This window comes from Melanerpes formicivorus, unplaced genomic scaffold (genome assembly GCF_026170545.1).
Source record: "Melanerpes formicivorus ecotype bairdi unplaced genomic scaffold, bMelFor1.0.p_v2 SCAF_229, whole genome shotgun sequence".
NCBI lineage: Eukaryota > Metazoa > Chordata > Aves > Piciformes > Picidae > Melanerpes > Melanerpes formicivorus.
This window is the reverse complement of record NW_027142581.1, coordinates 84,755-107,713: the sequence shown is the minus strand read 5'-3', so window position 1 is coordinate 107,713 and position 22,959 is coordinate 84,755. Positions and strand designations below refer to the sequence as shown.

Genomic DNA, 22,959 nt, shown 5'->3' with positions numbered 1-22,959 from the left:
AAGTGCCTGGGCTTTGTCTGGTTGTTTTGATAAGCCAAAGCATGTGAGATAAGCAAATACTGATCCAGTCTAAGGAATTCAGAAAGGCAAAAACATTGTTTTTATGGTACTTGACCCAAAACAGCTCTTTGTTGCTGGGTTCTGAAAATGTGTCATACATGATAATGTCATTTCTCCTTCAGGAGCTACTCTTCATTGATGAAGGCTGAGAACATGTCCTCCAATCAGGTGAGATTGCCCATGGAAACCTTTCCAAGACGTCTCAAATCCAATGCAGGATCATAATGGTGCAGCTCATGTGTTGGAGTGTGGTTTGGATGACAGCACATCTAGGTTCCTCTTTCTCAGTGGAAGACCTTGCTATCTTCTGCTCTCAAAGAGGGCTGTCTCATTTACCTGTCAGCTTGGAGGAGCCTGTGCTGCTGGAAATGTGGGAAAAGTCATCAAATCACAGAATACTTTACTTTGGAAGGGACCTTTAGAGGTCATCTAGTCCAACTAAAGTCCTCCCAATCTCCTTCCCACCCAAGTGAAAGAACAGGTAGAACTTGAAGTGGGTCTTCAAGAGAGAATTGAATCTCCTCATGAGCTGTTTGGGCTTCTGAGCAGAGATCTCCTTAATGGCGGCCATGACCTGCACATGTCACCTCATTACTTCAGGGAAGGAGGAAAATGCTCATTTCTGTTAGCAAGAACTGAACTCCAGTTGAACTCGGGTGGATGGACAGCAGTTTGGGGGGGGAGGTGAAAGTAGTAAAAGAGGAAGCTCAACGGGATGTGCTTGCTCATGTCACTCCAGGGCTGGAGCAGTGTAAGATGGCTCCTGTCTGGTGGTGCAGAAGGACACAAAGGGGAAAGAGCACAGGACAGGGAGGAGAGTGAGAGGAGGATCGCAGGAGGGCTGGAGTTCAGCAGAGGTCCTGGTGTGCACTGGGTGCACCCAAGCTCTGGTACATTTGCAGCTTCCTCTCTGATGGGACCTAAGCAAATGGATCTTGGAGCTCCTCTGGATTTCAAATCCACCTTTTCCATCCTACTCCATGACTAAGGGCTTAGACAAATGTATTGGTTTCAGGAATTGTTGATGTTCCTCCTGTTTGGTGTGCAGGTTCCCTGTGAAAACTGAGCTGGGTTGAAGTGCTGGGTTGAGTGTCTTCTGACACACCCAAGTAGGCTGTGGCACATCAGTGCCACTTGCCAGAGAGAAGCATGGTGGAAATGCTGTGCCAGGGATCTCCTCCTCAGCACCGGACCCCACATGATGCCAGAGCTGGAAAGAAGTTCAGCTTATGGTACAGGGATGGTCCATGAAGCTGCTGGTAGGAGCCTGGTCTCTGGTTCCTCTAGATGTGTGGGGTCAGGGAGGTGACACATCACAGAGACAGCAAAGAGCAGCTACTGTCCTACAGTGCAGAGCCTTGCTCAGGGGTGTTCCCACTCCAGAGTTGTTGTGTGTGTCCATTTGGTCCAATTTAAGGATGTTTTTATCAAAATGGTAGGAAACCAGAATACCTGGAGTTCTAACCCTTGCTGAACTCACCCTTGCACCATTTCAGCATGGACATCCATCCTGATTTGTCTTTCTCCCTGCAGGATGGCAATGACTCAGATGACTTTATGTGAAGAGTTTCTCTCCACTGTCCATCACAAGGTCAGGGATATCTGAAATCACCACTTCTAAGAATGCCAAAAAAACCTTACAACAGCCAAAGAAGAGAAGTGTGACTCCATTTCTTCAGACCCTGGTGGGTTCTCCTGGCAGATGGACCAGCTCCTGCCAGGAACAGTGTATGACAGGAGAAGATCCATGTGTCTGCTTGTACACCTCTGGCAGGGGCAGGGGTTGAAGGGAGCAGAACTGACTTTCAGTTCTACAGTGATATTTATTCCATGGAAGGGCTTGCTGTAGCTTCCAATCCAATGGGATTTAAAGGAAAGGAAGCCAGTCTGGGCTGTCTTACTGCTGTCCAGCAGCAGAGTGGACACAAACATTGATGTTGCCATCTGTGTAACTTTTTGTGCTTGTGATGATCAGCAGGGCTGGGGGCTCCCTCTGTAACTGAGGGGAGGTCAATTTGGATATGCTTATAGCTGCCTTGTAGACCTCCCCAGGTCTCGCTGGTGGTAAGTTTGGTGGATTCTCATTACGTAGTGAGCTCCAGATGATAAAGGTGAAGCTGGGCTGTGGTTACTGCCAAGGTGAGCTGCATTAACAGGCCTGTAGCACAGGGAGCATCACTGCTGCATGTTTTCCTTTAAATCATGCTTGATTGCTGGGAAACCTCTTCTGGAGAGAGAACTTTGTGAAGAAAAGTTGTTTCACACAGTGTCCAGGCTGGAGCAGCTGTCCCAGCACTAGGTAAGGCTTCGTGGCTGAGTATGGTTATCAGCGACAGAGACAGGAATCAATACGGCTGACCAATGTGATCAAGTATTGTTCCTTTATTGTTCCAGTGTTGCAGGCCGATGGTGCAGGCCGATGGTGCAGGCCTATGGAGCAGGCCTGTAGTGCAAGTATAGCACAGTAAAGTGTAGAAGAAACAGGAGACAGGAAAGGCAGAAGTGCATAGCAAGGCAACTGCTACAACTTATATAAACTCGGAGTGCCCTGTTGGCATAGCTCCATTGGTTCCCTATGAGTGACCACACATTGCACTATTACAGATTATTGGTCCAACTACTAATGACACAACGAGGTTGTTGATGCAGGTGCATGTCCTGTTGTCCCAAGATAACTGTCCATGTTTATAGCTACCAGTGTCTTGTTTTAGTTACATGCTGCAGGCACAGCACTGTTTTGCTACACTGCTAGCTGGCTCTGCATTTATGCTGAGCATGGCCTACCACCATGTCAGGCTCTAGGCCTGCACTGCCAGATTGCTCACACTGCTCGTCGCTGGCATTGCCACAGCTGAGTTTATGTGAAACAGTTGCAATAATCCTTGCACCACCTGTAGATGTGTCACAATTAAATTCATGTCATGGTGGTAAAATGTGCTGCTGGGTGGAGGACACCTGGGGTGCTCATTCCTTGCAGTGGAGCTGTGAGGGTCTGCAAGTGTCCTCTGAGGGCAATACAATGTGCTGCTGAGGGGGAACAGCACAAGTCTACCAGGGTCTGGTTTTGGGGGAGGTCTAAGCACACCTTAATGAGCTCAAATGTGACAGGCTGGTTACATGAGGAAGAACCTTCCCTGCCACAAGAACAAATCCCAGTGCTGCACCTAAACTGATTTTCTGTGCTGCCCAGCATCTCCCTGGTCTTCCCTCTGGGTCCCCAGGGTGTGGGGTTGGGCTGAGGAAAGTGTAATGTTCCTGGCCCTCATCAGCCCCTAGTTCCTTACTTGGAGGAGGGTGGTGTTGATGTCACCTGTGCATAGCTGCTCATGGGGTTATGTTCCTGGCACCCTTGGCTGCAATGTCCATGGGGCCACATGTCCCCAGCATGCTGGGCATGGCTGCCATGATCTGTGTGCCCCTGGCATCTCAAGTATGGCTACCTTTGGGGTTATGTATCCTCAGACCATGTGTCCACAAGGACCCTATGTGTCCCTGTGTCCATGGTTTTGGAACACAAGCCCTATGAGGAGAGATTGAGGGAGCTGGGGTTGCTTAGCCTGGAGAAGAGGAGGCTCAGGGGAGGCCTTATTGCTGTCTACAGCTACCTGAAGGGAGGTAGTAGGCAGGTGGGGACTGGTCTCTTCAGCCAGGTGGCCAGCACCAGAACAAGGGGACACAGTCTCAAGCTGCACCAGGGGAGGTTTAGGCTGGAGGTTAGGAAGAAGTTCTACGCAGAGAGTGATTGCCCATTGGAATGGGCTGTCCAGGGAGGTGGTGGAGTCACCATCATTGGAGGTGTTTAGGAGGAGACTTGATAGGGTGCTTGGTTGCATGGTTTACTTGATTAGGTGGTGTTGGATGATAGGTTGGACGTGATGATGATGATCTTGAAGGTCTCTTCCAACCTAGTTTATTCTATTCCTATTCTATTCTATTCTACATGTCCCCAGGCACCCTGTGTGGCTGCCCATGGGGTTGGGTGTCCCAACACGGCCTGTATATCGCTGCCTATGGGGCCACATGTTTGTGTATCTAATGTCCATGGGAATGTGTATCTCCAGCACCCTGTGCATGGCTGACCATAGGGTTGTGGGCACCCTGTGTTCCCAGGCTGTAGGAAAGCAGAAAGTATCTATGGAAGGTTTCAGGAGAAGAAAGAACAACAGGCCACTGATACTGGAAGGATAGCTTGATGATCACAGTATCACAGTATCACAGTATCACTTAGGTTGGAAAGGACCTCGAGGATCATCGAGTCCAACCTATCAACACAAACCCCATGACTAGACCATGGCACCAAGTGCCACGTCCAATCTCCCCTTGAACGCCTCCAGGGTCAATGACTCAACCACCTGATAAAGAAGAGCTGACCTGGTAAACAACCTGAAGTGCCAGACAGAAGGACACTTGCCTCCATGCTGGAGAAGATCAACCTGATATGGGATGAAGATAACAATGGACAGCTGCATATCAAAGGAGAAAACTCAATTAGCAGCAGTGGTGCAAGAATGTCAGGGAATTGCTTACCCTGCTCGATTTTTCCTATATAAGCTGCTTGTTCTGTACCAATAAACGATTCCTGCTTCACCAACAAGGGAGTCCGTGCATGCTTTCCAAAAAAATGGTGCCCGTATCAGGATTTCAGTGAGGTCTTTCTCCAGACTCACCCTCGGATTGCACCCCCAGTGAGCCGAACGGGAGAAGTGAGAAAACGACGCGTCCATCCCCTACATTTGCAGGTCAGCTACGGGAACTGCGGCCGGGGAAGAATATGGGCCAGGGAGCCACAAGATCACAGCAATTGCACCATGATGTGCTTATGCGAATTATCAAAGAGCAAGGGTACAGACTGAGCTCTCAAAAACTTACCCTTCTTTTGCTGTGGATAAATCGCAATTGCCCCTGGTATCCTGAATCAGGGACATACGAATTAACAGAGTGGAACAGGGATGGAGAGACCCTCTCAGAAGCACAAAAATCCGGGGATGATTTTTCACCGGACATTTTAATAACGTGGCGCATACTATGGATAGCGCTGACCACGCTAATGAGTAAACCTAACAGCACTTCACCCTCGGGGACTAAACACTCCCATTACCCGTGCGGGCCCTCAGAAGCAGGATGCGCTTCCTACAAACAATACAACACAGGCAAAAACAAGAGGAGTGGCCGCAGGGCACACGGGGGAGGAAAGAATAGGCACTGATGACCCGCTAATGAGAGCACGGTCACAAAAGCTCCTAGTTCAACAGCGAAAGAGGCCGTTTGACGTGCCCCTTAAGAAGTCTAAGACATTGCCTGATGCAAATGCAAAATACGCGGACAGCAGCTCTGAGTCAGACCCAGAGCCGGATGATCCTTTCGATCAGGGCTCCACCTTTACAGAAAAGGAGCCAGGTTTATATCCACAGGTACCTCCGCTTAAGGCAGCCGTCGCAGCTACAGAAGGAGCAAATCCTCAAGCGGAGCAGAAGAAACAAAGAAAACCAGATGCAAAGTTAAAACCAACTCAAGTAACTGATGAAAAACTAATTTCTTTTGATTCTGACAGCTCCGTTACTCAAGAATCGCTCGACAAATCAAACCAGCCACTTTTCCAACCCACAGCACCAAGTTTATCTTCCTCTCTTCCCTTAAATACCACTACTGAAGTTCTTAACTCTGTTCCCTATCCCTTTCCTTTTCCAGCAGGTTTTTACCCTCAGCCTCATTCGGTTCCTATACCCCAGCAGGCGGGGGCTTTCTCTACCCCCCAGCCACCTTATGGAGGTGTTTGTGTACCTCCTGCCGCTACTATGAGTAATATGGGGGTGAGGGATAACGGGATGCTTTATCAAGGAGGCAATGTGCAGGATGGTGTTAAAATGTCTAATGGATTTTTGATTAATGAACATGATCCAAGTGTAGCTACACGATTGCAGATTTCAATTTCTGATGTTTTGATGGATAAAGATGATAAGGGTTTTATAAATACAGAAATGTTACAGATGCATGCGATGCCAGTAGTGATGGAAAACAGACCAGGAGGTGGGAATGCTCCCGTGTATCAGTCTCTATCATATGATATCTTAACAGAACTAAAACATCATTCTGAATCCCCCCTTTGTCTCCTGGTGGGTCAGAAGAAAGGTATTCCAACAGAAGCGATAGATGAACTATCCACAAGGCAATTAGAAGTGATTGTGAGTTGCTGGCCTGAGCCCAAGGAGAGGGCTGAACCCACTGCTCCCCTCTTGGTAGGACCATTAGGTGAGGCGAGTGGTGTGCCTCCCAGAGCAGCTAAGGGCTTCTCCCCTAAGTGGTGAGCAGGGGGTGAAGCGTGATCCAGCAGCTCACCAAAAAATTGTAAAAGGACCCAGGTGAAATCATTAAGGAAAGGGGGGAAAAAAAAAAAAAGGTGGGGGGGGGTGTGAAACCTGGCAGTAGCAGTTTTGTATGTTTTGAGGTTGTGTTTCTCATTTAAACTCTAATGTTGAAGATTCCTTGATGTATTGTCAGAAGGACTTGCCTTGTCACAATATAAAAGACCTCTCATGTAAAGGCATTTTAGTAGAACGTGTACTACGTAGTTCCTTTGCTACTGTGTGTACTACCCACCCATATGTATTAGGAATAGGCATTGATTGTATAATCTATAACGAATCAAGCATATATCATCTTAGTTGTAGCAATATTACTTTTAAGACTTGTATTATTGATAAAGACATTGATCAGCGGAGCATGATTATTCCTTTCTGAAGAAGGGCAGAGGTATGGATTCCAGTGAATATGACAATAGGATGGGAGAGTGAGAATGGATTGGACCATGTTATCAGGCTATTAGACCAGGGACTAAAAGATTCTAGAAAAAGGGCAAAAAGATTTGTGGGATGGTTAATTTTTGCTATAATATCAGCTGTGATAATATTAGCATCTGCTGCTGCTTCAGTTACAGCTTTGACAAAGGGCATACAAACTGCAGACACAGTGAGAACTTTATTAACCAATGTGACAAATGATTTGCAGATGCAGGAAGCTATCGACGAGGAAATAATGGCAAGGCTATATGCACTTGAGGCCAGCATTGTTTGGTTAGGAGACCAACAAGCTGCCTTGCAGACCCATATGATGCTGCAGTGCGATTGGGAATATCATAAGAAGGACATGTGTGTAACATCCTTGTCTTGGAATGACTCTCAGCATGATTGGAACTCAGTAAGATCACACTTACAAGGGGCTTTCGATAGCTCCTTGAAATATAATGTCCAAACATTGAAGCATCAGCTGGAACTGCAATTAGCAAATATACAACAGGTGTGGATTGATTCAACATGGCAAGCACTGAACAAAGATCTTAGCTGGTTGAATCAAAAAAATTGGTTCTCAGGCCTGAATCTACGAGTGTGGGTTATATGTGGAATCCTGGTAGTGAATGGTATTGTAATTTTAGTGTTAATGGTGTTTGTAATCATAGCTTTTAGGAATACGAGGATGGTCCGGACACAAGTGATGGCTGCTGTTTTAAACAATATAAAAATGGGGAGTTGTAGGAAAGCAGAAAGTATCTATGGAAGGTTTCAGGAGAAGAAAGAACAACAGGTCACTGATACTGGAAGGATAGCTTGATGATAAAGAAGAGCTGACCTGGTAAACAACCTGAAGTGCCAGACAGAAGGACACTTGCCTCCATGCTGGAGAAAATCAACCTGATATGGGATGAAGATAACAATGGACAGCTGCATATCAAAGGAGAAAACCCAATTAGCCAGCAGTGGTGCAAGAATGTCAGGGAATTGCTTACCCTGCTCGATTTTTCCTATATAAGCTGCTTGTTCTGTACCAATAAACGATTCCTGCTTCACCAACAAGGGAGTCCGTGCATGCTTTCTGAAACCAGGCGTCCTGTGTGTCCCTGTGCATGAGTGCCCTTGGGCCACAGGTCCTCACGCACCTCCTGTATGGGTGTCCTTGGGGCTGTTTGACCTTGGACCTAGAGCACAGCACGCGGGGGGAGCGTGCGCTCCAGCTGTGCGCGCAATCGCGGCGCCCGTGTGCGCAGCCCCGCCAGCAGCGCGCCAGACGGGAGCGGAACGGGGGGGCGGGGCCTCGGCCCCGGGGGCCGCTCGGCTGCGCCCCTCCCTCGCCCTGCCTGCGGAGGGTGCGGCGCGGCGGCGGGCTCGGATTGGCGGGGGGCGAGCGCCCTGAGGGGTGTGGCGCGAGGGCGGAGCTTGCCGGATCGGCGGCTTCGGTGCCGCTGCGGAGCGGGTCCAGCCCGGCCCGGCCTTAACGCATTATGGCGGCAAATCCCAGCGCCGGCCCCGCGGGGGAGAAACGAATCATGTGCGTGGGGCTGGTGTGTCTGGACATCATCAGTGTGGTAGAGGCCTATCCGGCCGAGGACTCCGACAGCAGGTACTGCTGGGATGGGGCTCCCCAGGCTCCCCTCTCAGGGCTCCCCCGGGACTCGGACCGGGGCCTGACTGGGGCTCTTCCCACCACCTTGCAGGTGCGTGTCACAGCGGTGGCAGCGGGGCGGGAACGCCTCCAACTCCTGCACGGTGCTGGCGCTGCTGGGAGCCCCCTGCTCCTTCATGGGCTCGCTGGCCCCCGGGCACTCCGCCGAGTAAGTGGGGTGATGGACTAGGGGGTGGGGGCGCCCCCGCCCTGACGCTCCCGACGGTTCCACCGCATCTCTCCCGCCGGCAGCTTCGTCCTGGCCGACCTGCGGCGCTATGGGGTGGACGTGAGCCACGCGGTGCTGCAGCCTGACGGCTGCCTGCCCACCTCCGTCGTCATCGCCAGTGCCAGCCGGGGCACCCGCACCATCCTGCACGCCAGCGGGTGCGTGGTGTCCCTCACCTCGCTCTCTGTCCCTCAAGTTTCATTGTGGCGGATTTCCGACGCCGGGGTGTGGACGTGACGCATGTGGCCTGGCAGCCCCGCGGGGACGTGCCCTGCGCCTGCTGCGTTGTCAGTGCTACCAGCGGCTCCCGGACCATTGTGCTCTACGACACGTAAGGGCATCAGCCCCAGACCCAATCGCCTGGATGGCACCACTCGGCTGGGCTGCTGCTTAAGGCTGTAGCACCCTCTATGCTTACAGCCCAGCCAAGCATCCAGAGCCACCCCCTGCATCTCCGGGGATTTACAGTGCTCAGCCCCTGGCAGGGCGTCAGCTGGTGCCAGGCCAGTGCTGCCATCCAGGGGGTTCCACATGCCAGATTGGGTGATTCCCCATGATCCTGCACACACAATTGCTTCCAATCATCCCCACAGCCTCAAATCACCCCCTGTGCCACAGCCGTGATTGGTGGTGACATCCCTTTGTGGCCGCATGCTGCAGTGTGTTGGTTCTCCTCGCACTGCACAGAGCAGCACTTCTCAACCGTGCTGGTGCCAGTGCACACAGGTTGATGGAAGGGACTGTTGGGCATTGCCACCCCCCTGCAGTTCCAGCCTGACTGTCACCATGCTGCCCTTTGAGTCCATCTCAGGGTCTGGCTGTGCTGTTATTATTAATGATTCACCCAGGCAGTGCCAACCCTCCCACGGGGACCTCTGCCCCGGGCGTCACCAAGCCCTCTGCACCCCCTGGCACTGCCCTTTGCCCCCGGCTGGGTGCCAGGGGAAAGGGGGGTCCCCTCACCCTGCCTGACCCCCCTGCCCCGCAGGAACTTGCCCGATGTGACAGCTCGTGACTTCGAGCGGGTTGACCTCTCCCAGTACAAGTGGATCCACTGGGAGGTGAGACCGGGGCTGGGGTGAGGACCAGAGGGCAGGGGGACCACAAGGCAGGGAGACTCCACAGACAGGCGGTGCCGGTGCCAGGCAGTGTGTGCCCACAGGCCCGGAATGCAGCGGAACAGGTGGCAATGATATGGCGAGTGGAACAGTACAACCAGTCCCGGCCCGCCGCGGAGCGGGTCCGAATCTCGGTGGAAGTGGAGAAGCCACGGCAGGAGCTGCTGCAGCTGATGGGCCTGGGGCACGTGGTGCGGGGCGTGGTTATCGATTGGGGGCGGGACTCTGATTCTGGCTGGGGGCCCGGAGAGCGACCATCAGCTGGGCAGGAACCAGACCTTGGTCCGGGAGGAGGCGGGGATTGAGGACGGGGGTGGGGCCACAGAGAGGTATTAGGGCTGGGGGCTGCGTTACCGCCCCTGGGAGGCATAAGGACTATAGAGCGGGAGGGGTATGGGGCGGGGCTACCTGCCGTGGGTGCCACTCGGGAGCAGCGGGCAAGGAAACGGGTTCGGATACAGAGGAATCGAAGCATCGAGGCCTCAGGGAGGTCGGGATACAGGGTGGAGCATAGGGAATGCAGCGATAGGGAAGTTCAGTTGGGTTGGGGGGGGCACAGGCGTTGCACGGTTGGAAGGTGTGGGGATAAGGAGGTGTAGATGGTATCTGGAAAGAACAGCCAGGGTCCAGAGGTGCCAGGGTCTCAGTGAGTGCAGATGGACCTCTGAGGTGCAGTTCAGCTATGGAGAGGGGCACAGTCGGGGTGCAGGGGGTGTAGTTGTGAGGGTGTACTTGGGGTAGGGTACAGTTGGGGTATAGCGGCCCAGCAATGGCTGCTTGGGGGGGGTGGGGGGAGAGGAATTATGCCATCCCAGCCCCTCTGCTGCAGGTATTCATCAGCAAGGACCTGGCCCAGCATTTGGGGTACCAGTCAGCCCCCGAGGCACTGCAGGGGCTGCACAGCTGTGTACAGCCAGGGTAGGATGAAGCACAAGAGGGCTGCAGGCCAGGGGGGTACAACCAAGCCCTGTACCCATTCCTCACATACCTCCAGGGCCACGCTGATCTGTGCCTGGGCCGAGAAAGGGGCTGATGCTTTGGGACCCAATGGAGAGCTGGTGCACTCAGATGCATTCCCCCCAGAGACCCTTGTGGACACACTGGGAGCCGGGGACACCTTCAATGCTGCCACAATCTTCGCACTTTCAGCAGGTGAGCATGGCCGTGACATGTGACCCAGCACAGCCCAGCATGGCCTGGCAGGGCTGACAAGGTGCCCATTCTCCAGGAAAGAGCCTGCAGGATGCCATCACCTTCGGCTGCCAGATCGCAGGCAGGAAATGTGGGATCCAGGGCTTTGACAGCATCGTCTGAGCTGGGCATGCCATGCCAGGAGACCACCCCATCCCTCAGACACATTGCACCCTGCTGCACCAAAAACGCCTACTGCCCCACTGCCAGTAAAGCCCTGCACTGTCTCACCATTGCCCCCTGTGCCCCCCGGGCCCATTTACACTGGACAGGAGCTGCATTGAACATGACCAAGGCAAGCACCAGCAGCAGCTCTTGTATTTCTCCATCCTGCCACGTTACAAGGGTTGCTGCACAGTCCCAGCCCCACTGTCCTCTGCAGCCCTGCCCCAGGACAATGGGGTGCAGGGAGCCCTCTCATTACCGTGTGTCCCAAGTGGGGCAGGGAGCACAGTACTACACCCCATAGACACTGCAAGGGCTGGCACAACTCTGCCTACAGCCCTTCACTGCCTGCTCCTCTGTAAAACTCCCCTAAACTGGGGCTTTCTCCCTCTCAAGGGCTCCAGCCTCAGGGACTTCCTTTGCCTCCATGCCTTCAGTGTCAGGGCCTTCAGTTTGGTGGACTTCTTCCACCTCCATGACTTCCACATCAGAGGCTTCAACTTGTGGAGCTGCCTGCTCCTCTTCCTGGCCATGTCCTGGGGCACCCACCTCTGTGTTCTCCCCAGGGGTTTCTGTGTCCAGCCTGGGCACAGCACCAGCCCCTGCTTGCAGCTCCCCAGGCTGCTGCAGGTTAGGCTGCTCTGGGGGTCTGTGGTCCCAGTGGGGCAAGAACAGCAGCTCGGGTGGGTCAAGCAACCCATCCCTGCTCAGGTCCTGCCTCTCCAGGACTCTGTCCACCAGCACAGCCACCTGCATGGACAGAATGGGAACAGGGTGAGAGTAGGCCAAGGGCTCTGTGGGGTGCCAGGAGCCATCTTCATGAGACCTACCATATTGAGGTCTGGCCACCCCCCTTCCTGCTGTGCCAGCACTGTGCCTAGCAGCTGCAGCAACTCCAGCCCATCCAGTTGTCTGCTCCGGTCATGGTCGTGCAGCACAAAGAGGAAGAGCAGGACTATGGGGCACAGGGTGCCATGGGTCTGGGGCCATGTCCCTGCACCTATGGGACCCCCAGACCCCCGTAATCTTACCCTGCTCCCGTGTCATGGCCTCCGCATCCCACTCCGGTGGCAGCCCCAGGCTCCTCGCCACGTTCCGCAGCAGTCTGGGGGCAGCAGAGCTGGCAGTGGGCACGCACTGCCTCTGCCCCACAGCCTGTCCCAGGGCTGCTCTGCCCCGGCACAACCCTGCCCCATAGTTACCTGGGTAGTACCTGTGCCCACTGCACCCACCCACTGCCCTCTATGATGCACAGCACCCAGACCAAGGGTGCAAAGCCCAGTGCTGTGGGGCTCCCCAAGGGGCAGGAACTCACAGTAGTGTTGGCAGCTCTGTGCTCAGGGGGTCGGGATCATGATCCAGTCTCATGGCCTTGGGATCCTCAGGTCTGGCCAGGAGATAGAGGGATGTCACTTGTGTTCCTGGGTGAAGAGGAGCAGGGAGGAGGCTGCCCACTCCAGCCTGGCCTGATATCCCTGCAGTGCCCCAAACATCATTCCCTCCACCTGTAGCCAGCACAGCTCTCTCTGCACCCTTGTGCCTTATCTGGATCCATAAACCCTGTCCTTGACTGTGCACTCCCTGGGCCCCTGGGCCCACCTGCAGCTATGTGCCCCAGTGACACTTGTGCCCCCAGCCCTGCACCCATCCACCCCACTTGCACCCATGTACCTTCTCAGTACCTGTGCACCCTCTCATGCCCAAGTGCCCATCTGTACCTGTGCCCTCCCATACCCATGCACCCCATCCACACCTGCACCATCCCATACCTGTGCAGTTCTCTTACACCTGTGCTGCCTCATACCTGTGCTGCCCAATACCATGCAGCCCCTAATACTCATGCATCCACTTCACATCTGTGCACCCCTTGATATCTCTGCCCCCTGACCATACCTGTGCTCCCCAACCTTGGGGGCAGTCTGTGCCACTGGGACCAGCAGCAGCAGTAGGGCCACCTGTAGGTTCCTCATCCTGCACCCTTGGACTGCAGCCAGACAAGAGTAACAAAGTGGACACCCTCAGTTGAGGGAAGTTGTGCCTGGATATGGGGGTGTGGGGGTGTCAGAGAAGTGGGAACCTTGAGAGGGGCTGGAAGTGAGGAGGTCTGTACGAGACGAGCCTTGGTCACGGTATCGCCCAGCGGTCCTGGAGCCCTCCCACTCCATCTGGCCTCCACTCCCGGTCAGCCATACCCACAGACACTGCCTGCACAGGGTGTCACCCCTGCCACCCGTCTGAGGCAGCTGCCCTGGGCTGCTCTGGTCCCAAGCGGGTGCAGCAGCCCCGGGGAACTCCAGGAGCGGTCTGTGACTCCAGCGCAGCAGGGACACGCTGGCACTGCCGGGACGGCCGCGGGCACCGGAGGGAACTGCCCTCACTGCTCGCACTCACTGCTGTCACTGCTCGCACTCAGTGCTCACACTCTCAGTGCTCACATTCTGCAGTCACAACTCACACGCATTCAGGGCATTGCACACGCACACAGGAGCCGGTGTACACCGTCCCGCCCTGCTGCACGCAGCATGCACCGTCTCAGCCCGCTCCCGCAGCCCCTCTGCCCACTCACCCCGTCCCGCTCTCCCGTCACGTCACCGCCCGGTGCCACCCGCCCCGGGCCACGTAGCTGACACGTTGTCCCGCACCGGTACCGGCTGAGACCCGCCTCGCCCTGCCCCACCCCGCCGAGTCCTCCCTGTCCGGGAGAGCCCAGCCCCACCCGCGGCATCCCGGAGCGTCTCCGGCCTCGCCCCGCCGGCAGTGCAGGGGTTAACCGGCACTCCGTGCCTGCCTCAAAGATGGCAGCCGGCGCCACACACGCCCGCTCGAGGGTGGGGCCTAGAGTGGGCGGTGCCACACTAGGCGGGGCTACGACGGGGCGAGGCCAATGTGGAACGGTAACGTCACACTGGGGCGGGGCTCTTCCGCGGGGCGGGAGTTGGGGCGAGGTCGGTCTCTGTCGGCGCGACGATGGCCGCAGAGGTGCCGCAGGTGCTGGCGCTGGTGCCGCCGCTCCCGCTGCTGCTGGCGGCCACCGCCGCCCTCTTCGGCTACTACTGGGCGCGGGCGCCACAGGTGAGCGGTTCGGTCCCGCCTGGCGGCGCTGCTAACCTGCTTCCCCCCACCGGCCACTGCCCGCGGTTCCGCGCCTTCTTGCAGCGGCACTGCCCCGCTGTGAGCGAGACCTTCCGCCCTACGCCCTGGTATTTCGAGGGCTGCCTGCAGACCGTGCTGGGAGCCCTGCTCCAGGCCCGCCCGCCTGTCACCTACCGCAGGTGAGCCCGCGGCACCGGCAGCGGACCGGTTCCCATGCCACCCCACCGACCCACCGCTCCACCCCACAGCGAGGCTATCCGCACCCCTGACGGTGGGCAGCTCATCCTCGACTGGGCCGAGTACACCGATAGCCACCGGCACCCGGATCCCCATGCCCGCCCCACCGTCTTGCTGCTGCCGGGTCTCACTGGCAGCAGCCAGACCAGTTACTTGCTCTGCCTTGTGCACCGGGCCAGCTGCGCCGGCTGGTGAGCCTCAGGGACGGGCCGGCTGCAGGTCTGCCAACCACCTCACACATTCCTCTCCTCCAGGTCCGTCGTGCTCAGCCACCGGGGCTGCCGGGGTGAGGAGCTGCTGGTGGGTCTGACCCCTAAAACCCCATTCCGAGTTTTGTGCAGAACTGGGACAGCATGGCACAGTGGGTCACCGCCCATCCTCAGCTCTACTACCCTCTCAGACACCCCGGACATTTTGCGCCAGCAACACTGAAGACCTGGAGACAGCCATTGCCCATGTCAAGAGTCGGTACCCATGTGCCCCACTACTGGCTGTGGGCGTCTCCCTGGGCGGGTATGGGTAGTCTCAGTGCTGAGGATGAGCCAGGATTGCAGCAGGGACAGACCAGAATGGCAGTATGGCTGTCCCTGACCAGACAGGATGTGGTAGTGGAACAGCTGCCCCTGACCAGAAATGGGTCAGGATGGTGGTATGGCTGCCCCTAACTGGCTGTGCCACAGGATGCAGGTGCTGAACTATCTGGGGCGGAAGGGGCAGGCAGCAGGGCTGGTGGCAGCCATGGCCCTGTCCCCAGTCTGGGACCCCAGCATCTTGTCCACATCGCTGGAGCAGCCTCTCAATGCCCTGCTCTTCAACCAGCACCTTGCCCTCAGCCTCTGCCAGCTTGTCAGCAGGTGGGTGAGAGGCACTGTGGGGGCCACACACCCAGCAGGGGGATGATGTCATCACCCAGCACTGACCCCAGAGTTGGTGCAGGCACAGGGTGGCAATCGAGGACAAAGTGGATGTGGAACATGTGCTAAAGGTAGGATATAGGCCCCCCCACCCTGGCCCCACAGACCGAGCTTCCCCTTACCCCTGCCCCCATACAGGCACGCACCATCCGAGAGTTCGATGAGCGCTACACTGCCCAGGCCTTTGGCTACCGCTCCTGCCACGAGTACTACGAGGCAGCCAGCCCCACACGCCAGCTGCACCACATCCGTGTGCCCGTGCTCTGCCTCAATGCCTCAGACGACCCCTTCTCCCCACTGCATGGTGAGTGGGGGGTCCTGGGGGCCAGCCTCGCAGTGGGATTGCCACTGGCTAACTCCCTCTCACTGTGGTTGTCCAGCCATCCCCGTGGAGACTGCCTGGTGCCTGTCCCATGTGGCATTGTTGGTCACAGCCCATGGGGGACACATTGGGTTCCTGGAGGGGCTTTGGCCCCGCCCCGGTAGTTTCATGGAGCAACTCTTTGCCCAGTTCATCACTGCTGTCTTTGAGCATGGGGATGAAGTGCAGCAGCTGGAAGAGGAGGGGGATGGCATCATTGAGGCGGTTGTGGAGGAGGGCACTACCTGACCTCCTAATAAACTCACACAGCTGCAACCATGTGTCCATGGGCTGGGCAAGGAGGGCATGGCAAAGGCCTAGTGCAGATCCCCAAGCCAGGAGCAGCTCCAGAGCCAGCATCACTCCCCCCCAACACAGTCTGGACAGTGCTGCCTTTGCTCTCCAGTTTTAATGGCAGCAGGGAGACAGAGGGCTGTAGGACCACCTCTGCAGGGCCAGCCCCGTACCACAATGCAGCCAGCACAGTCCTGCCAGGCTGGAACCCCTCATCTGCTCCCCAAGCACCAGCGGGGACAGCAGGGCTGGGGGTGGTCCCTTGTCTGCTTCACAGTCTGCTTAGGGTGGGCCAAGGTACAGCAGAAGCTGGCCAGCCTCGGGGGAGGGTCTGTCCTGGTGCTGAGGGGAGGCTGTGACCTACAGGAGCCCTGGAAAGGCAAGCTGGAGCAGCAGGATGGTGGCCACAATGAGCCCAGCACAGAGCAGCAGCAGCAGCCAGACAGGAAGGGAGCCTGTGGAAGAGACAGGGGTGAGGATGGGTGCTGCAGGCCATGGGCCCTGCCATGTATGTTGGACGATAGGCAGAGGCAAGACCCTGCTATAGTCTGTGGAGAAGCAGTGGGTACCCCAGGACCTACGTCGGCTGGGGAGCAGGTGCAGCTTGCAGCGGCTGTCCACAGCAACACTGAGCAGGGCAGCCTCATTCCCTGCCAGCAGCTCCCGCCCACGCTGGCTCTCGGGGACGAAAGCCACATCCGTCACCACAATGCCATGTGCCTCCTTCACATAGTACAGCCTCTGCAGGGTGGGAGAGGAGAGGGTTGGCCCAAGGCAGCACCACCACAGGATACTGAGGCTGCCACCTCGCCCCTCTCTGCTCAACCTGGCTGTCCCACAGCTCACCTGCAGTGTGAAGGCGATGTGGATGGCAACAGATCCTGTCACTGTGCCCAGCCCCAGGAAGGTGCCCGAGTCACTGCAGGGGGAGGACAGTCAGTGGGGCTAGTGCAGCCCCCAGCCCCAAGACTGAGTGGCCCCTGGGTACCTGATGGAGAGGCAGGAGATGACCTCACTGCCACAGGGTCGGGTCAGCAGTGGCAGGAAGCTCTTCCCATCCCATTTGGTCAGGTAGCAGGGTGGGGGGCGGCGTTCTCGCTTGTGGGGCACCTGTACTGTGTAGAGCCGCAGCAGCCCAGCATTGTCTTCCACAGTCCCAAACCTGCCCCAGGGAGAGAACATGGTGAATCAATTCCTATGGCCAGCACCACCACACCTCCTCTACCCAGGGTTGTGAGGGTGGTCACCTGGTGCTGTGAAGTGAAGCCTGCCAGCACTGTAAGGAAGATTCACCAGTGGCCAGCACCCTCCCATTCCAACCTCACCTCTCCCATATGCAGACCTGAAGCCAGCCCCAGCCCCACTAAAGCAAAGAGCAGAGAACCAGGAGTAAGGTTGGTGTGGAGGAGCAACTTGGTCGGGGTGTTCCATTCCCAGCTCCCTGCCCTCACCGGCAGGCCTGGTAGCGGTAAGCCTTGTCAGGTATGCCCGGCAGGTTCTCATTCCAGTGTAGCCCTGTCACCAGCTGGTCCTGCTGCCACACACAGCACTGGAAGTCCCATCCTGCTGTCACCACCTGCACAGAGAGGCCACAGGTGCCTGGGGATGAGTCTCCCTATGGAACCGTCTGACGCCCCCAGTGTCAGGGGCCAGGGAGCCACCTGACGCTCACCTTGTTGTCAGGGCCCAGTGCAATATCTTCAATCTCCCCATCATGGGCTTTGAACTCCAGTGTCTTCTTCATGCTGGGGAACTGTAAGGTAACAGCAGGTGTCAGAGCTGTGCCTCATGGGCCAAAGCCCCATGGCAGCACCCAGGGTCACTCAAGGAAGGTGTCAGAAAGACACAGCGTTATACAACTGCAGGTGCTGCCAAACTGGCACTGCTGTGGCTTGGCTTTCCCTGCCAGATGAATAGCACCAGCATGGCAATGCCTAGCCTTAGCTCCCCCTGTACTTACCTCCCAGAGGCGAAGGAAGCCATCGGCACCACCGGTGACAAGCAGAGAGCAGTCAGCGTTGAAGTGGACAGCCTTCTGCAGGGCATCAGGGCTGAAATCTGTCTGGACACTGTGCAGACTCTCCACCGTCACCTCGCTTGTCTGACTCTGTGTGTCACCCTGCCGCACCGGGCTGGGACCCTTCCGCTTTCGTGCCCCCTTCTCCCCACTGCCTGCAGTGGGGCAGACAACATGGAGCACTGACACAGCTCCCTGCCACCAGGCAAGCTGAGACCAGTGGGGTTCTGGGGTACTGCACCATCTCCCGGGCACCCCACACACCACCCAGCTCTTCATACCCTGCCCCACAGCACCCGGGACAAGTACTGTCAGGCCCCAGGGAGAGCGGGACCTCACCATTCTGGCCGCCTGAGCTGCTTTTGGCTTCGGGTGCCTGCAGGCTGAAGCGGAGGATGTGGCAGCTGGCATCCTGTCCCGCGGCAATGATGTTGTCATGGGCCAATGCCATGGTCATGGTGGCTCGAGTCTTGGTGTCGTGAGAGTGGAGCAGGGAGGCACTGAGCTGCCCCCCGATCTGCTCCAGCTGCAGAAAGTGCTGCAGGACAAGAGTCGGCCTCAGTCATCGGCTCTGCTATAAGGACTCGCCCCGGGACCACCCGCTCCAGCCACCACTCCACGTCCTACCCCGGGCCACCCCCATAGCATCCGAGCGCTGCCTCCTCCACCCGACTCCCGCCCGCGGTCTGGAGTCTTCTTTCCCTTCGAGTCCCCCGGATCCCCAGCCCTCCGTCGCGCCCACTGTGCCCGGCCCTGCAGCTTCCAGGCCTTCTCACTCCCCCTCCACCCACCCGCGGGACCCCCGACCCAGCCGCACCACGCCATTGCGGATGCCTGTCTTGGCGGCGCCGCCGCCGCCGGCGGTGATGGCTAGCGGCCGCCGCGGGTGGAGGCGGACGGTGTACAGCGGGAATGGCGCCCGGTACAGCTCAGCCGGCCTCCGGGGCGCCATGGCTGCTCTGCACGCGTCAGCACATCGCCGCGCCTTGGCGTCACCGCGACTCGGCGTCACCGCGCCGGCTCGTCACCGGACCGAGCCTCCCCGCTTGTCGCGCATGTAGCCCCGTCGCCGCGGGGGAGCGGTTCTGTGGCCCGAGGGAGGCCTGCGACGGGGGGAGCAGTGCGCTGCAGAGGCCCCGCTCAGCCCCACTGCCCTCAGCTGCAGTGCCACATGGGGCGAGGCAGGGGAGCAAAGGGCTGCCTGGGTTTCTGTGGGACCCCTCAGACTGTCACCTTGATCCCTTTGGCTGCGCTTCCCCCATCCCACCCTTGACTTCGCCTTGCTCCTCCCACGCCGGCTTCCGGCTGCTTAGGGGTTCTCACTCAGATGCCTGGCGGCAGATGCAGGTGCTGAAGTGCCTCTAGCACTGGGTGTGCTGAGACTGGGCCCCGGGGAAGAGGGGGCTGGGGTGGGGATGGAACGGGCCCCGGGGAAGAGGGGGCTGGGGTGGGGATGGAACAGCCCCCAGGGTCCCTGGGGGCCCGGGTTAGTGATGTGAAGCTTCCTTGCCTAGCGCAGCCCTCAGACTGTCCTCAGCTGAGCTTTCGAATAGGCAGAACGTTGCAACACGAAGTCCTTGCCCAACTGAGAGACTTCAGGGCCTTAGGACGACTAAGGGATCAGGAGCACAAGTAATTTTCTCATGTAGTTGTAAGGTGTAATGAAGGAAGAAACAGGAAGAGTCAGCAGATCAATGCCTAGGTCCAAGACTGGTGTTTCCATCAGGACTTCGGGTTCTTTAACCACAGGCTGATTTACAGGAGACCAGCCCTCTGGCAACAGATAGGATACACCTGCAGCAAAGGGGGGAAAGGACTCTAGCCTGGGAGCTAGCAGGGCTCGTTGAAAGAGTTTTAAACTAGATTGAAAGGGGATAGGGCACAAAATCAGGGTTGCTACAAATAAGCCTGAGAGCAGTGTTTGAAGGATGGTGTGCTAGGGAGACCTGTCAGCCTGCAGTGGAGGTAGGCAATGGAGGCCCATGTGGCAGCAAAGACTCTAGGGCCACTGGTGAATTAGCAACCACAGGAGCACCTGAGAACATCACAGAATCACAGAATGTTAGGGGCTGGAAGGGACCTCAAAAGATCATCTAGTCCAACCCCCTTGTCAGAACAGGGTCACCTATACCAGATCACAAAGGAATGCACCCAGGCAGGTTTTGAGTATCTCCAGAGAGGGAGACTCCACAATCCAGGTAGGAATTAGGACTCCTCCCTACAAAAACGTGGCAAGAACTTTAGACCATCTGAAGTGCATCTACCCTAATGCACACAGCATGGCAAAAAAACAGGAAGCTCTGGGAAACCATGGCATACCAGGAAAGCCATGGTACAGAGGCCATCACAGAATTGGGGTGGGGCAGCTCACACGACTGGAGTGCCCCAGTTGATGGCTACAAACTCTCCAGAGCAGATTGGCAAGGAAAAGGAGGCAGTAGCATGACCCTGTACATCAGGGAGTGTTTTGATTGTATTGAGGTTCACACAGTGTTTACGAGTAAGAATCAGGAAGACCAACAGGGCAGATTCCTGGTGGAAGTCTGTCACAGGCTACCCAACCATGATGCAGAGACAGATAAAACTCTTTAGGCATCAGGCAGAAGCACTTGTTCCTGTAGGGGACTTCAGCTTCCCTGATACCTGCTGGAAATACAATACAGCAGAAAGGAAGCAGTCCTGGAAGTTCACAGGGTGTGCAGAGGACAACGCCCTGGCCCAGCTGATGAGGAAGCTAGCTAGGGAAGACACCCTGCTGGACCTGCTGTTCATGAACAGAGAAGGATGGGTGGGGGCTGTAATGACTGGGCATAGTGATCATGAAATGACAGAGTTCTCAGTTGTTGGGGGGGGCAGAATTGGCCTCAAATTGCAGCAGGTGAGGTTTAGGTTGGCTATTAGGGACAATTTCTTTACTGAAATGGTGGTCAGGCATTGGAACAGGCTGCCCACAGAGGTGGTGAGGTCTCTGTCCCTGGAGGTGTCAAAAAAAAAAGAAGTGTAAACAAGGTACTTTGGGACATGGTTTAATGGCCATGGTAGTGCTAGGTCAAAGGCTGGGCTTGATGATCTTAGAGGTCTTTTCCAACTGAAACAATTCTATGATTCTACAACCTCCTCTCAGCCTGTGATGGGTGTCAGTGGGTGCAGAAGTCCCCCGGAGAGTGCACCCTTTGGTTCAGGCAGCTGCCCACCACCAGTGCCACACCAGCACTGGGCTTCCAGCCCACAGACAGGGCCTCAGGCTCACGTGCCAGGACTGCAGCAGGGTGTGACCCCATGTGGGTGCCATGCCCAGAGCATGACCTCTGCCCATGGTGCCTCTGTGCCCATGGTACCCTGCCCACATCTTGGTAGCTCATGTGGCACTGAGGCTAGGCTGTGGGGCAAGATGGGCTGCTGCAGGTGGCCATGGGCCTGTGGAAGTTCTGGCTGGGACAGCCTGTACCTCCTGCTCATCCCCTGTGCCAGGAGGTGGAAACCTGCCTGGACCAGGCTGTGGGCTGAGCCATGCTGGGAGGCACTGGGGATGCAGTAGTGCTCCCTGGGGCCCCCACACCCACTGCTGCTTCACGGGGCCAAAGGGCAGGCAGAAGTGTGGGCGAGGGCTGTCTGGTAGGACCCAGCATGGCCAAGAGCACAGGAGCATGTGCTTGTGAGGGGTGCAGAGCAAGGTCAGCCCCCACACACAGCTGCTCCCCTGTCTCCTCCAGCCACTAGGGCAGGAGGAATGCCTGTAGCCCGCCCCAAGCCACCCAGTGCTGCCAGGGAGCGGGCACAGGCAGGACTCCAGGATCCTCAACTGCTTAGCCTGGCACCCCAGGGAGCAACCCAGCAGCAGGACAGCTAAGGTGCCAGATGAGTGCCAGGTGTGGTGGCAGCAAGGAGCCCCAGCAATGCCACCCCTCACCTCACTGCACTAGAGACAGATAGCACAGGGGGCCCCGGGGAGATGCCATGGTGAGAGGGTGCATGCCAGGCAGTGCCAGCCCACCTTGCTCAGTGAGTTGTGGGCAGGGCTGAGACTGGTGGGGTACAGGCAGGGCATATGGGCTGCCCCACAGCATGCAGCCCCAGGCGTGCGGACACCCCATGGGCTTAGATCCTGGGTTCACCTGGCTCCCTAGGGACAGATGGTATCACGGAGGATGGGTGCTGTCCCCATCCTCACTGGGGGTGACAGTGACTGCTCCAGCCACAGCTGCAGAGGGCCACGGGTCCCAGGCCAGCTCAGCTCCTCCTGTCTCTGCAGGGTGCCCCATGCCCCCAGAACATGGTGTGGGAGCAGAGCCAGGTACAGGAACTCCGTCTGGCTTTCCTGTCTCTACAGGCAGCCCTGCCCACTGTGCCAAGCTCTCTGAGTTAGACATCCTTATCCTTATCCTGGCTACCAGCTTCATTGCCCATTTAGCCATACACTGGGCCTTGGGCCCCCTGCAGCTGCACCCTCCTGCTCAGTTGATGGCTACTCACTCCTGCATCTTCTGAAGGTGAGACCTTGGGCACCTCTGTCTCAGGGTCCAGCTCCCTGGCACTGGTCTATGGAGTCCCCTTGCATGACAACACCCTGGCATCCCCCATTATGCAGGGGTCTGAAAGCTTTGTGGGCACAGGGTGGGCAGTGGGATGCCCAGGTTCCTTGTCCAGTCCTGCCTGCAGCCACAGTGGGTCAGGACCCCAGGGACACTTGGGAGTAAGAACCTGAGGAACACAGGTTACCTGCCTGGACCAGAGATGGGGGTGGGCAACGCTGTCTATGGGGCTCGGGTACACCTGGCCCCACCCACAGCAATAAACCCACAGCTGGAACCTGCCTCCTGCCTTTGCTCACCAGTGCTGTGGGATAC

General features: G+C 57.0%; 5 protein-coding genes across 8 annotated transcripts in view; 3 read left to right on the top strand and 2 right to left on the bottom strand.

Annotated features, from left to right (window-relative positions):
- The window catches only part of CCDC25 (coiled-coil domain containing 25), a 126,177-nt gene extending 124,069 nt beyond the window's left edge, over positions 1-2,108 (top strand). Inside the window, exons 5-6 of the mRNA XM_068169862.1 lie at positions 183-228; positions 1,594-2,108. Coding sequence (XP_068025963.1) covers positions 183-228; positions 1,594-1,623 — 76 coding nt within the window. The 3' untranslated portion in view covers positions 1,624-2,108. The remainder of the gene's footprint in view (positions 1-182; positions 229-1,593) is intronic.
- A 6,146-nt stretch (positions 2,109-8,254) lies between these two features.
- KHK (ketohexokinase) lies at positions 8,255-11,339 on the top strand. 4 transcript variants are annotated; one of them, XM_068169858.1, is made up of 8 exons: positions 8,256-8,451; positions 8,546-8,662; positions 8,746-8,880; positions 9,711-9,783; positions 9,885-10,031; positions 10,670-10,758; positions 10,835-10,992; positions 11,069-11,339. In XM_068169858.1, exons 1-8 carry the CDS (start codon positions 8,333-8,335, stop codon positions 11,152-11,154), a joined length of 924 nt encoding a protein of 307 aa, XP_068025959.1. In that variant the 5' UTR covers positions 8,256-8,332; the 3' UTR covers positions 11,155-11,339. The 4 variants fall into 4 exon arrangements, with proteins under 4 accessions (XP_068025960.1, XP_068025959.1, XP_068025958.1 ...); XM_068169857.1 differs by lacking the exon at positions 8,746-8,880 and adding an exon at positions 8,919-9,053 and having other exon boundaries at positions 8,257-8,451; XM_068169859.1 differs by lacking the exons at positions 8,746-8,880; positions 10,670-10,758 and adding an exon at positions 8,919-9,053 and having other exon boundaries at positions 8,255-8,451; positions 9,885-10,024.
- Positions 11,332-13,923, bottom strand: CGREF1 (cell growth regulator with EF-hand domain 1). Its single transcript, XM_068169861.1, has 6 exons — positions 13,913-13,923; positions 13,090-13,180; positions 12,512-12,583; positions 12,228-12,301; positions 12,027-12,151; positions 11,332-11,946 (listed from the first exon to the last, which is right to left on the bottom strand). Exons 2-6 carry the CDS (start codon positions 13,164-13,166, stop codon positions 11,566-11,568), a joined length of 729 nt encoding a protein of 242 aa, XP_068025962.1. The 5' UTR covers positions 13,167-13,180; positions 13,913-13,923; the 3' UTR covers positions 11,332-11,565.
- Positions 13,924-14,163: 240 nt separating this feature from the next.
- Positions 14,164-16,122, top strand: ABHD1 (abhydrolase domain containing 1). Its single transcript, XM_068169866.1, is given in 7 exon segments — positions 14,164-14,468; positions 14,538-14,826; positions 14,927-15,039; positions 15,207-15,380; positions 15,463-15,511; positions 15,579-15,744; positions 15,821-16,122. Coding segments are annotated over 7 exon segments (1,326 nt in total). The 3' UTR covers positions 16,051-16,122.
- A 69-nt stretch (positions 16,123-16,191) lies between these two features.
- On the bottom strand, positions 16,192-19,103 carry PREB (prolactin regulatory element binding). The gene is made up of 9 exons (XM_068169856.1): positions 18,930-19,103; positions 18,452-18,650; positions 18,056-18,267; positions 17,768-17,848; positions 17,547-17,671; positions 17,084-17,257; positions 16,942-17,014; positions 16,677-16,836; positions 16,192-16,550 (listed from the first exon to the last, which is right to left on the bottom strand). Exons 1-9 carry the CDS (start codon positions 19,062-19,064, stop codon positions 16,456-16,458), a joined length of 1,254 nt encoding a protein of 417 aa, XP_068025957.1. The 5' UTR covers positions 19,065-19,103; the 3' UTR covers positions 16,192-16,455.
- Positions 19,104-22,959: the final 3,856 nt, after the last annotated feature.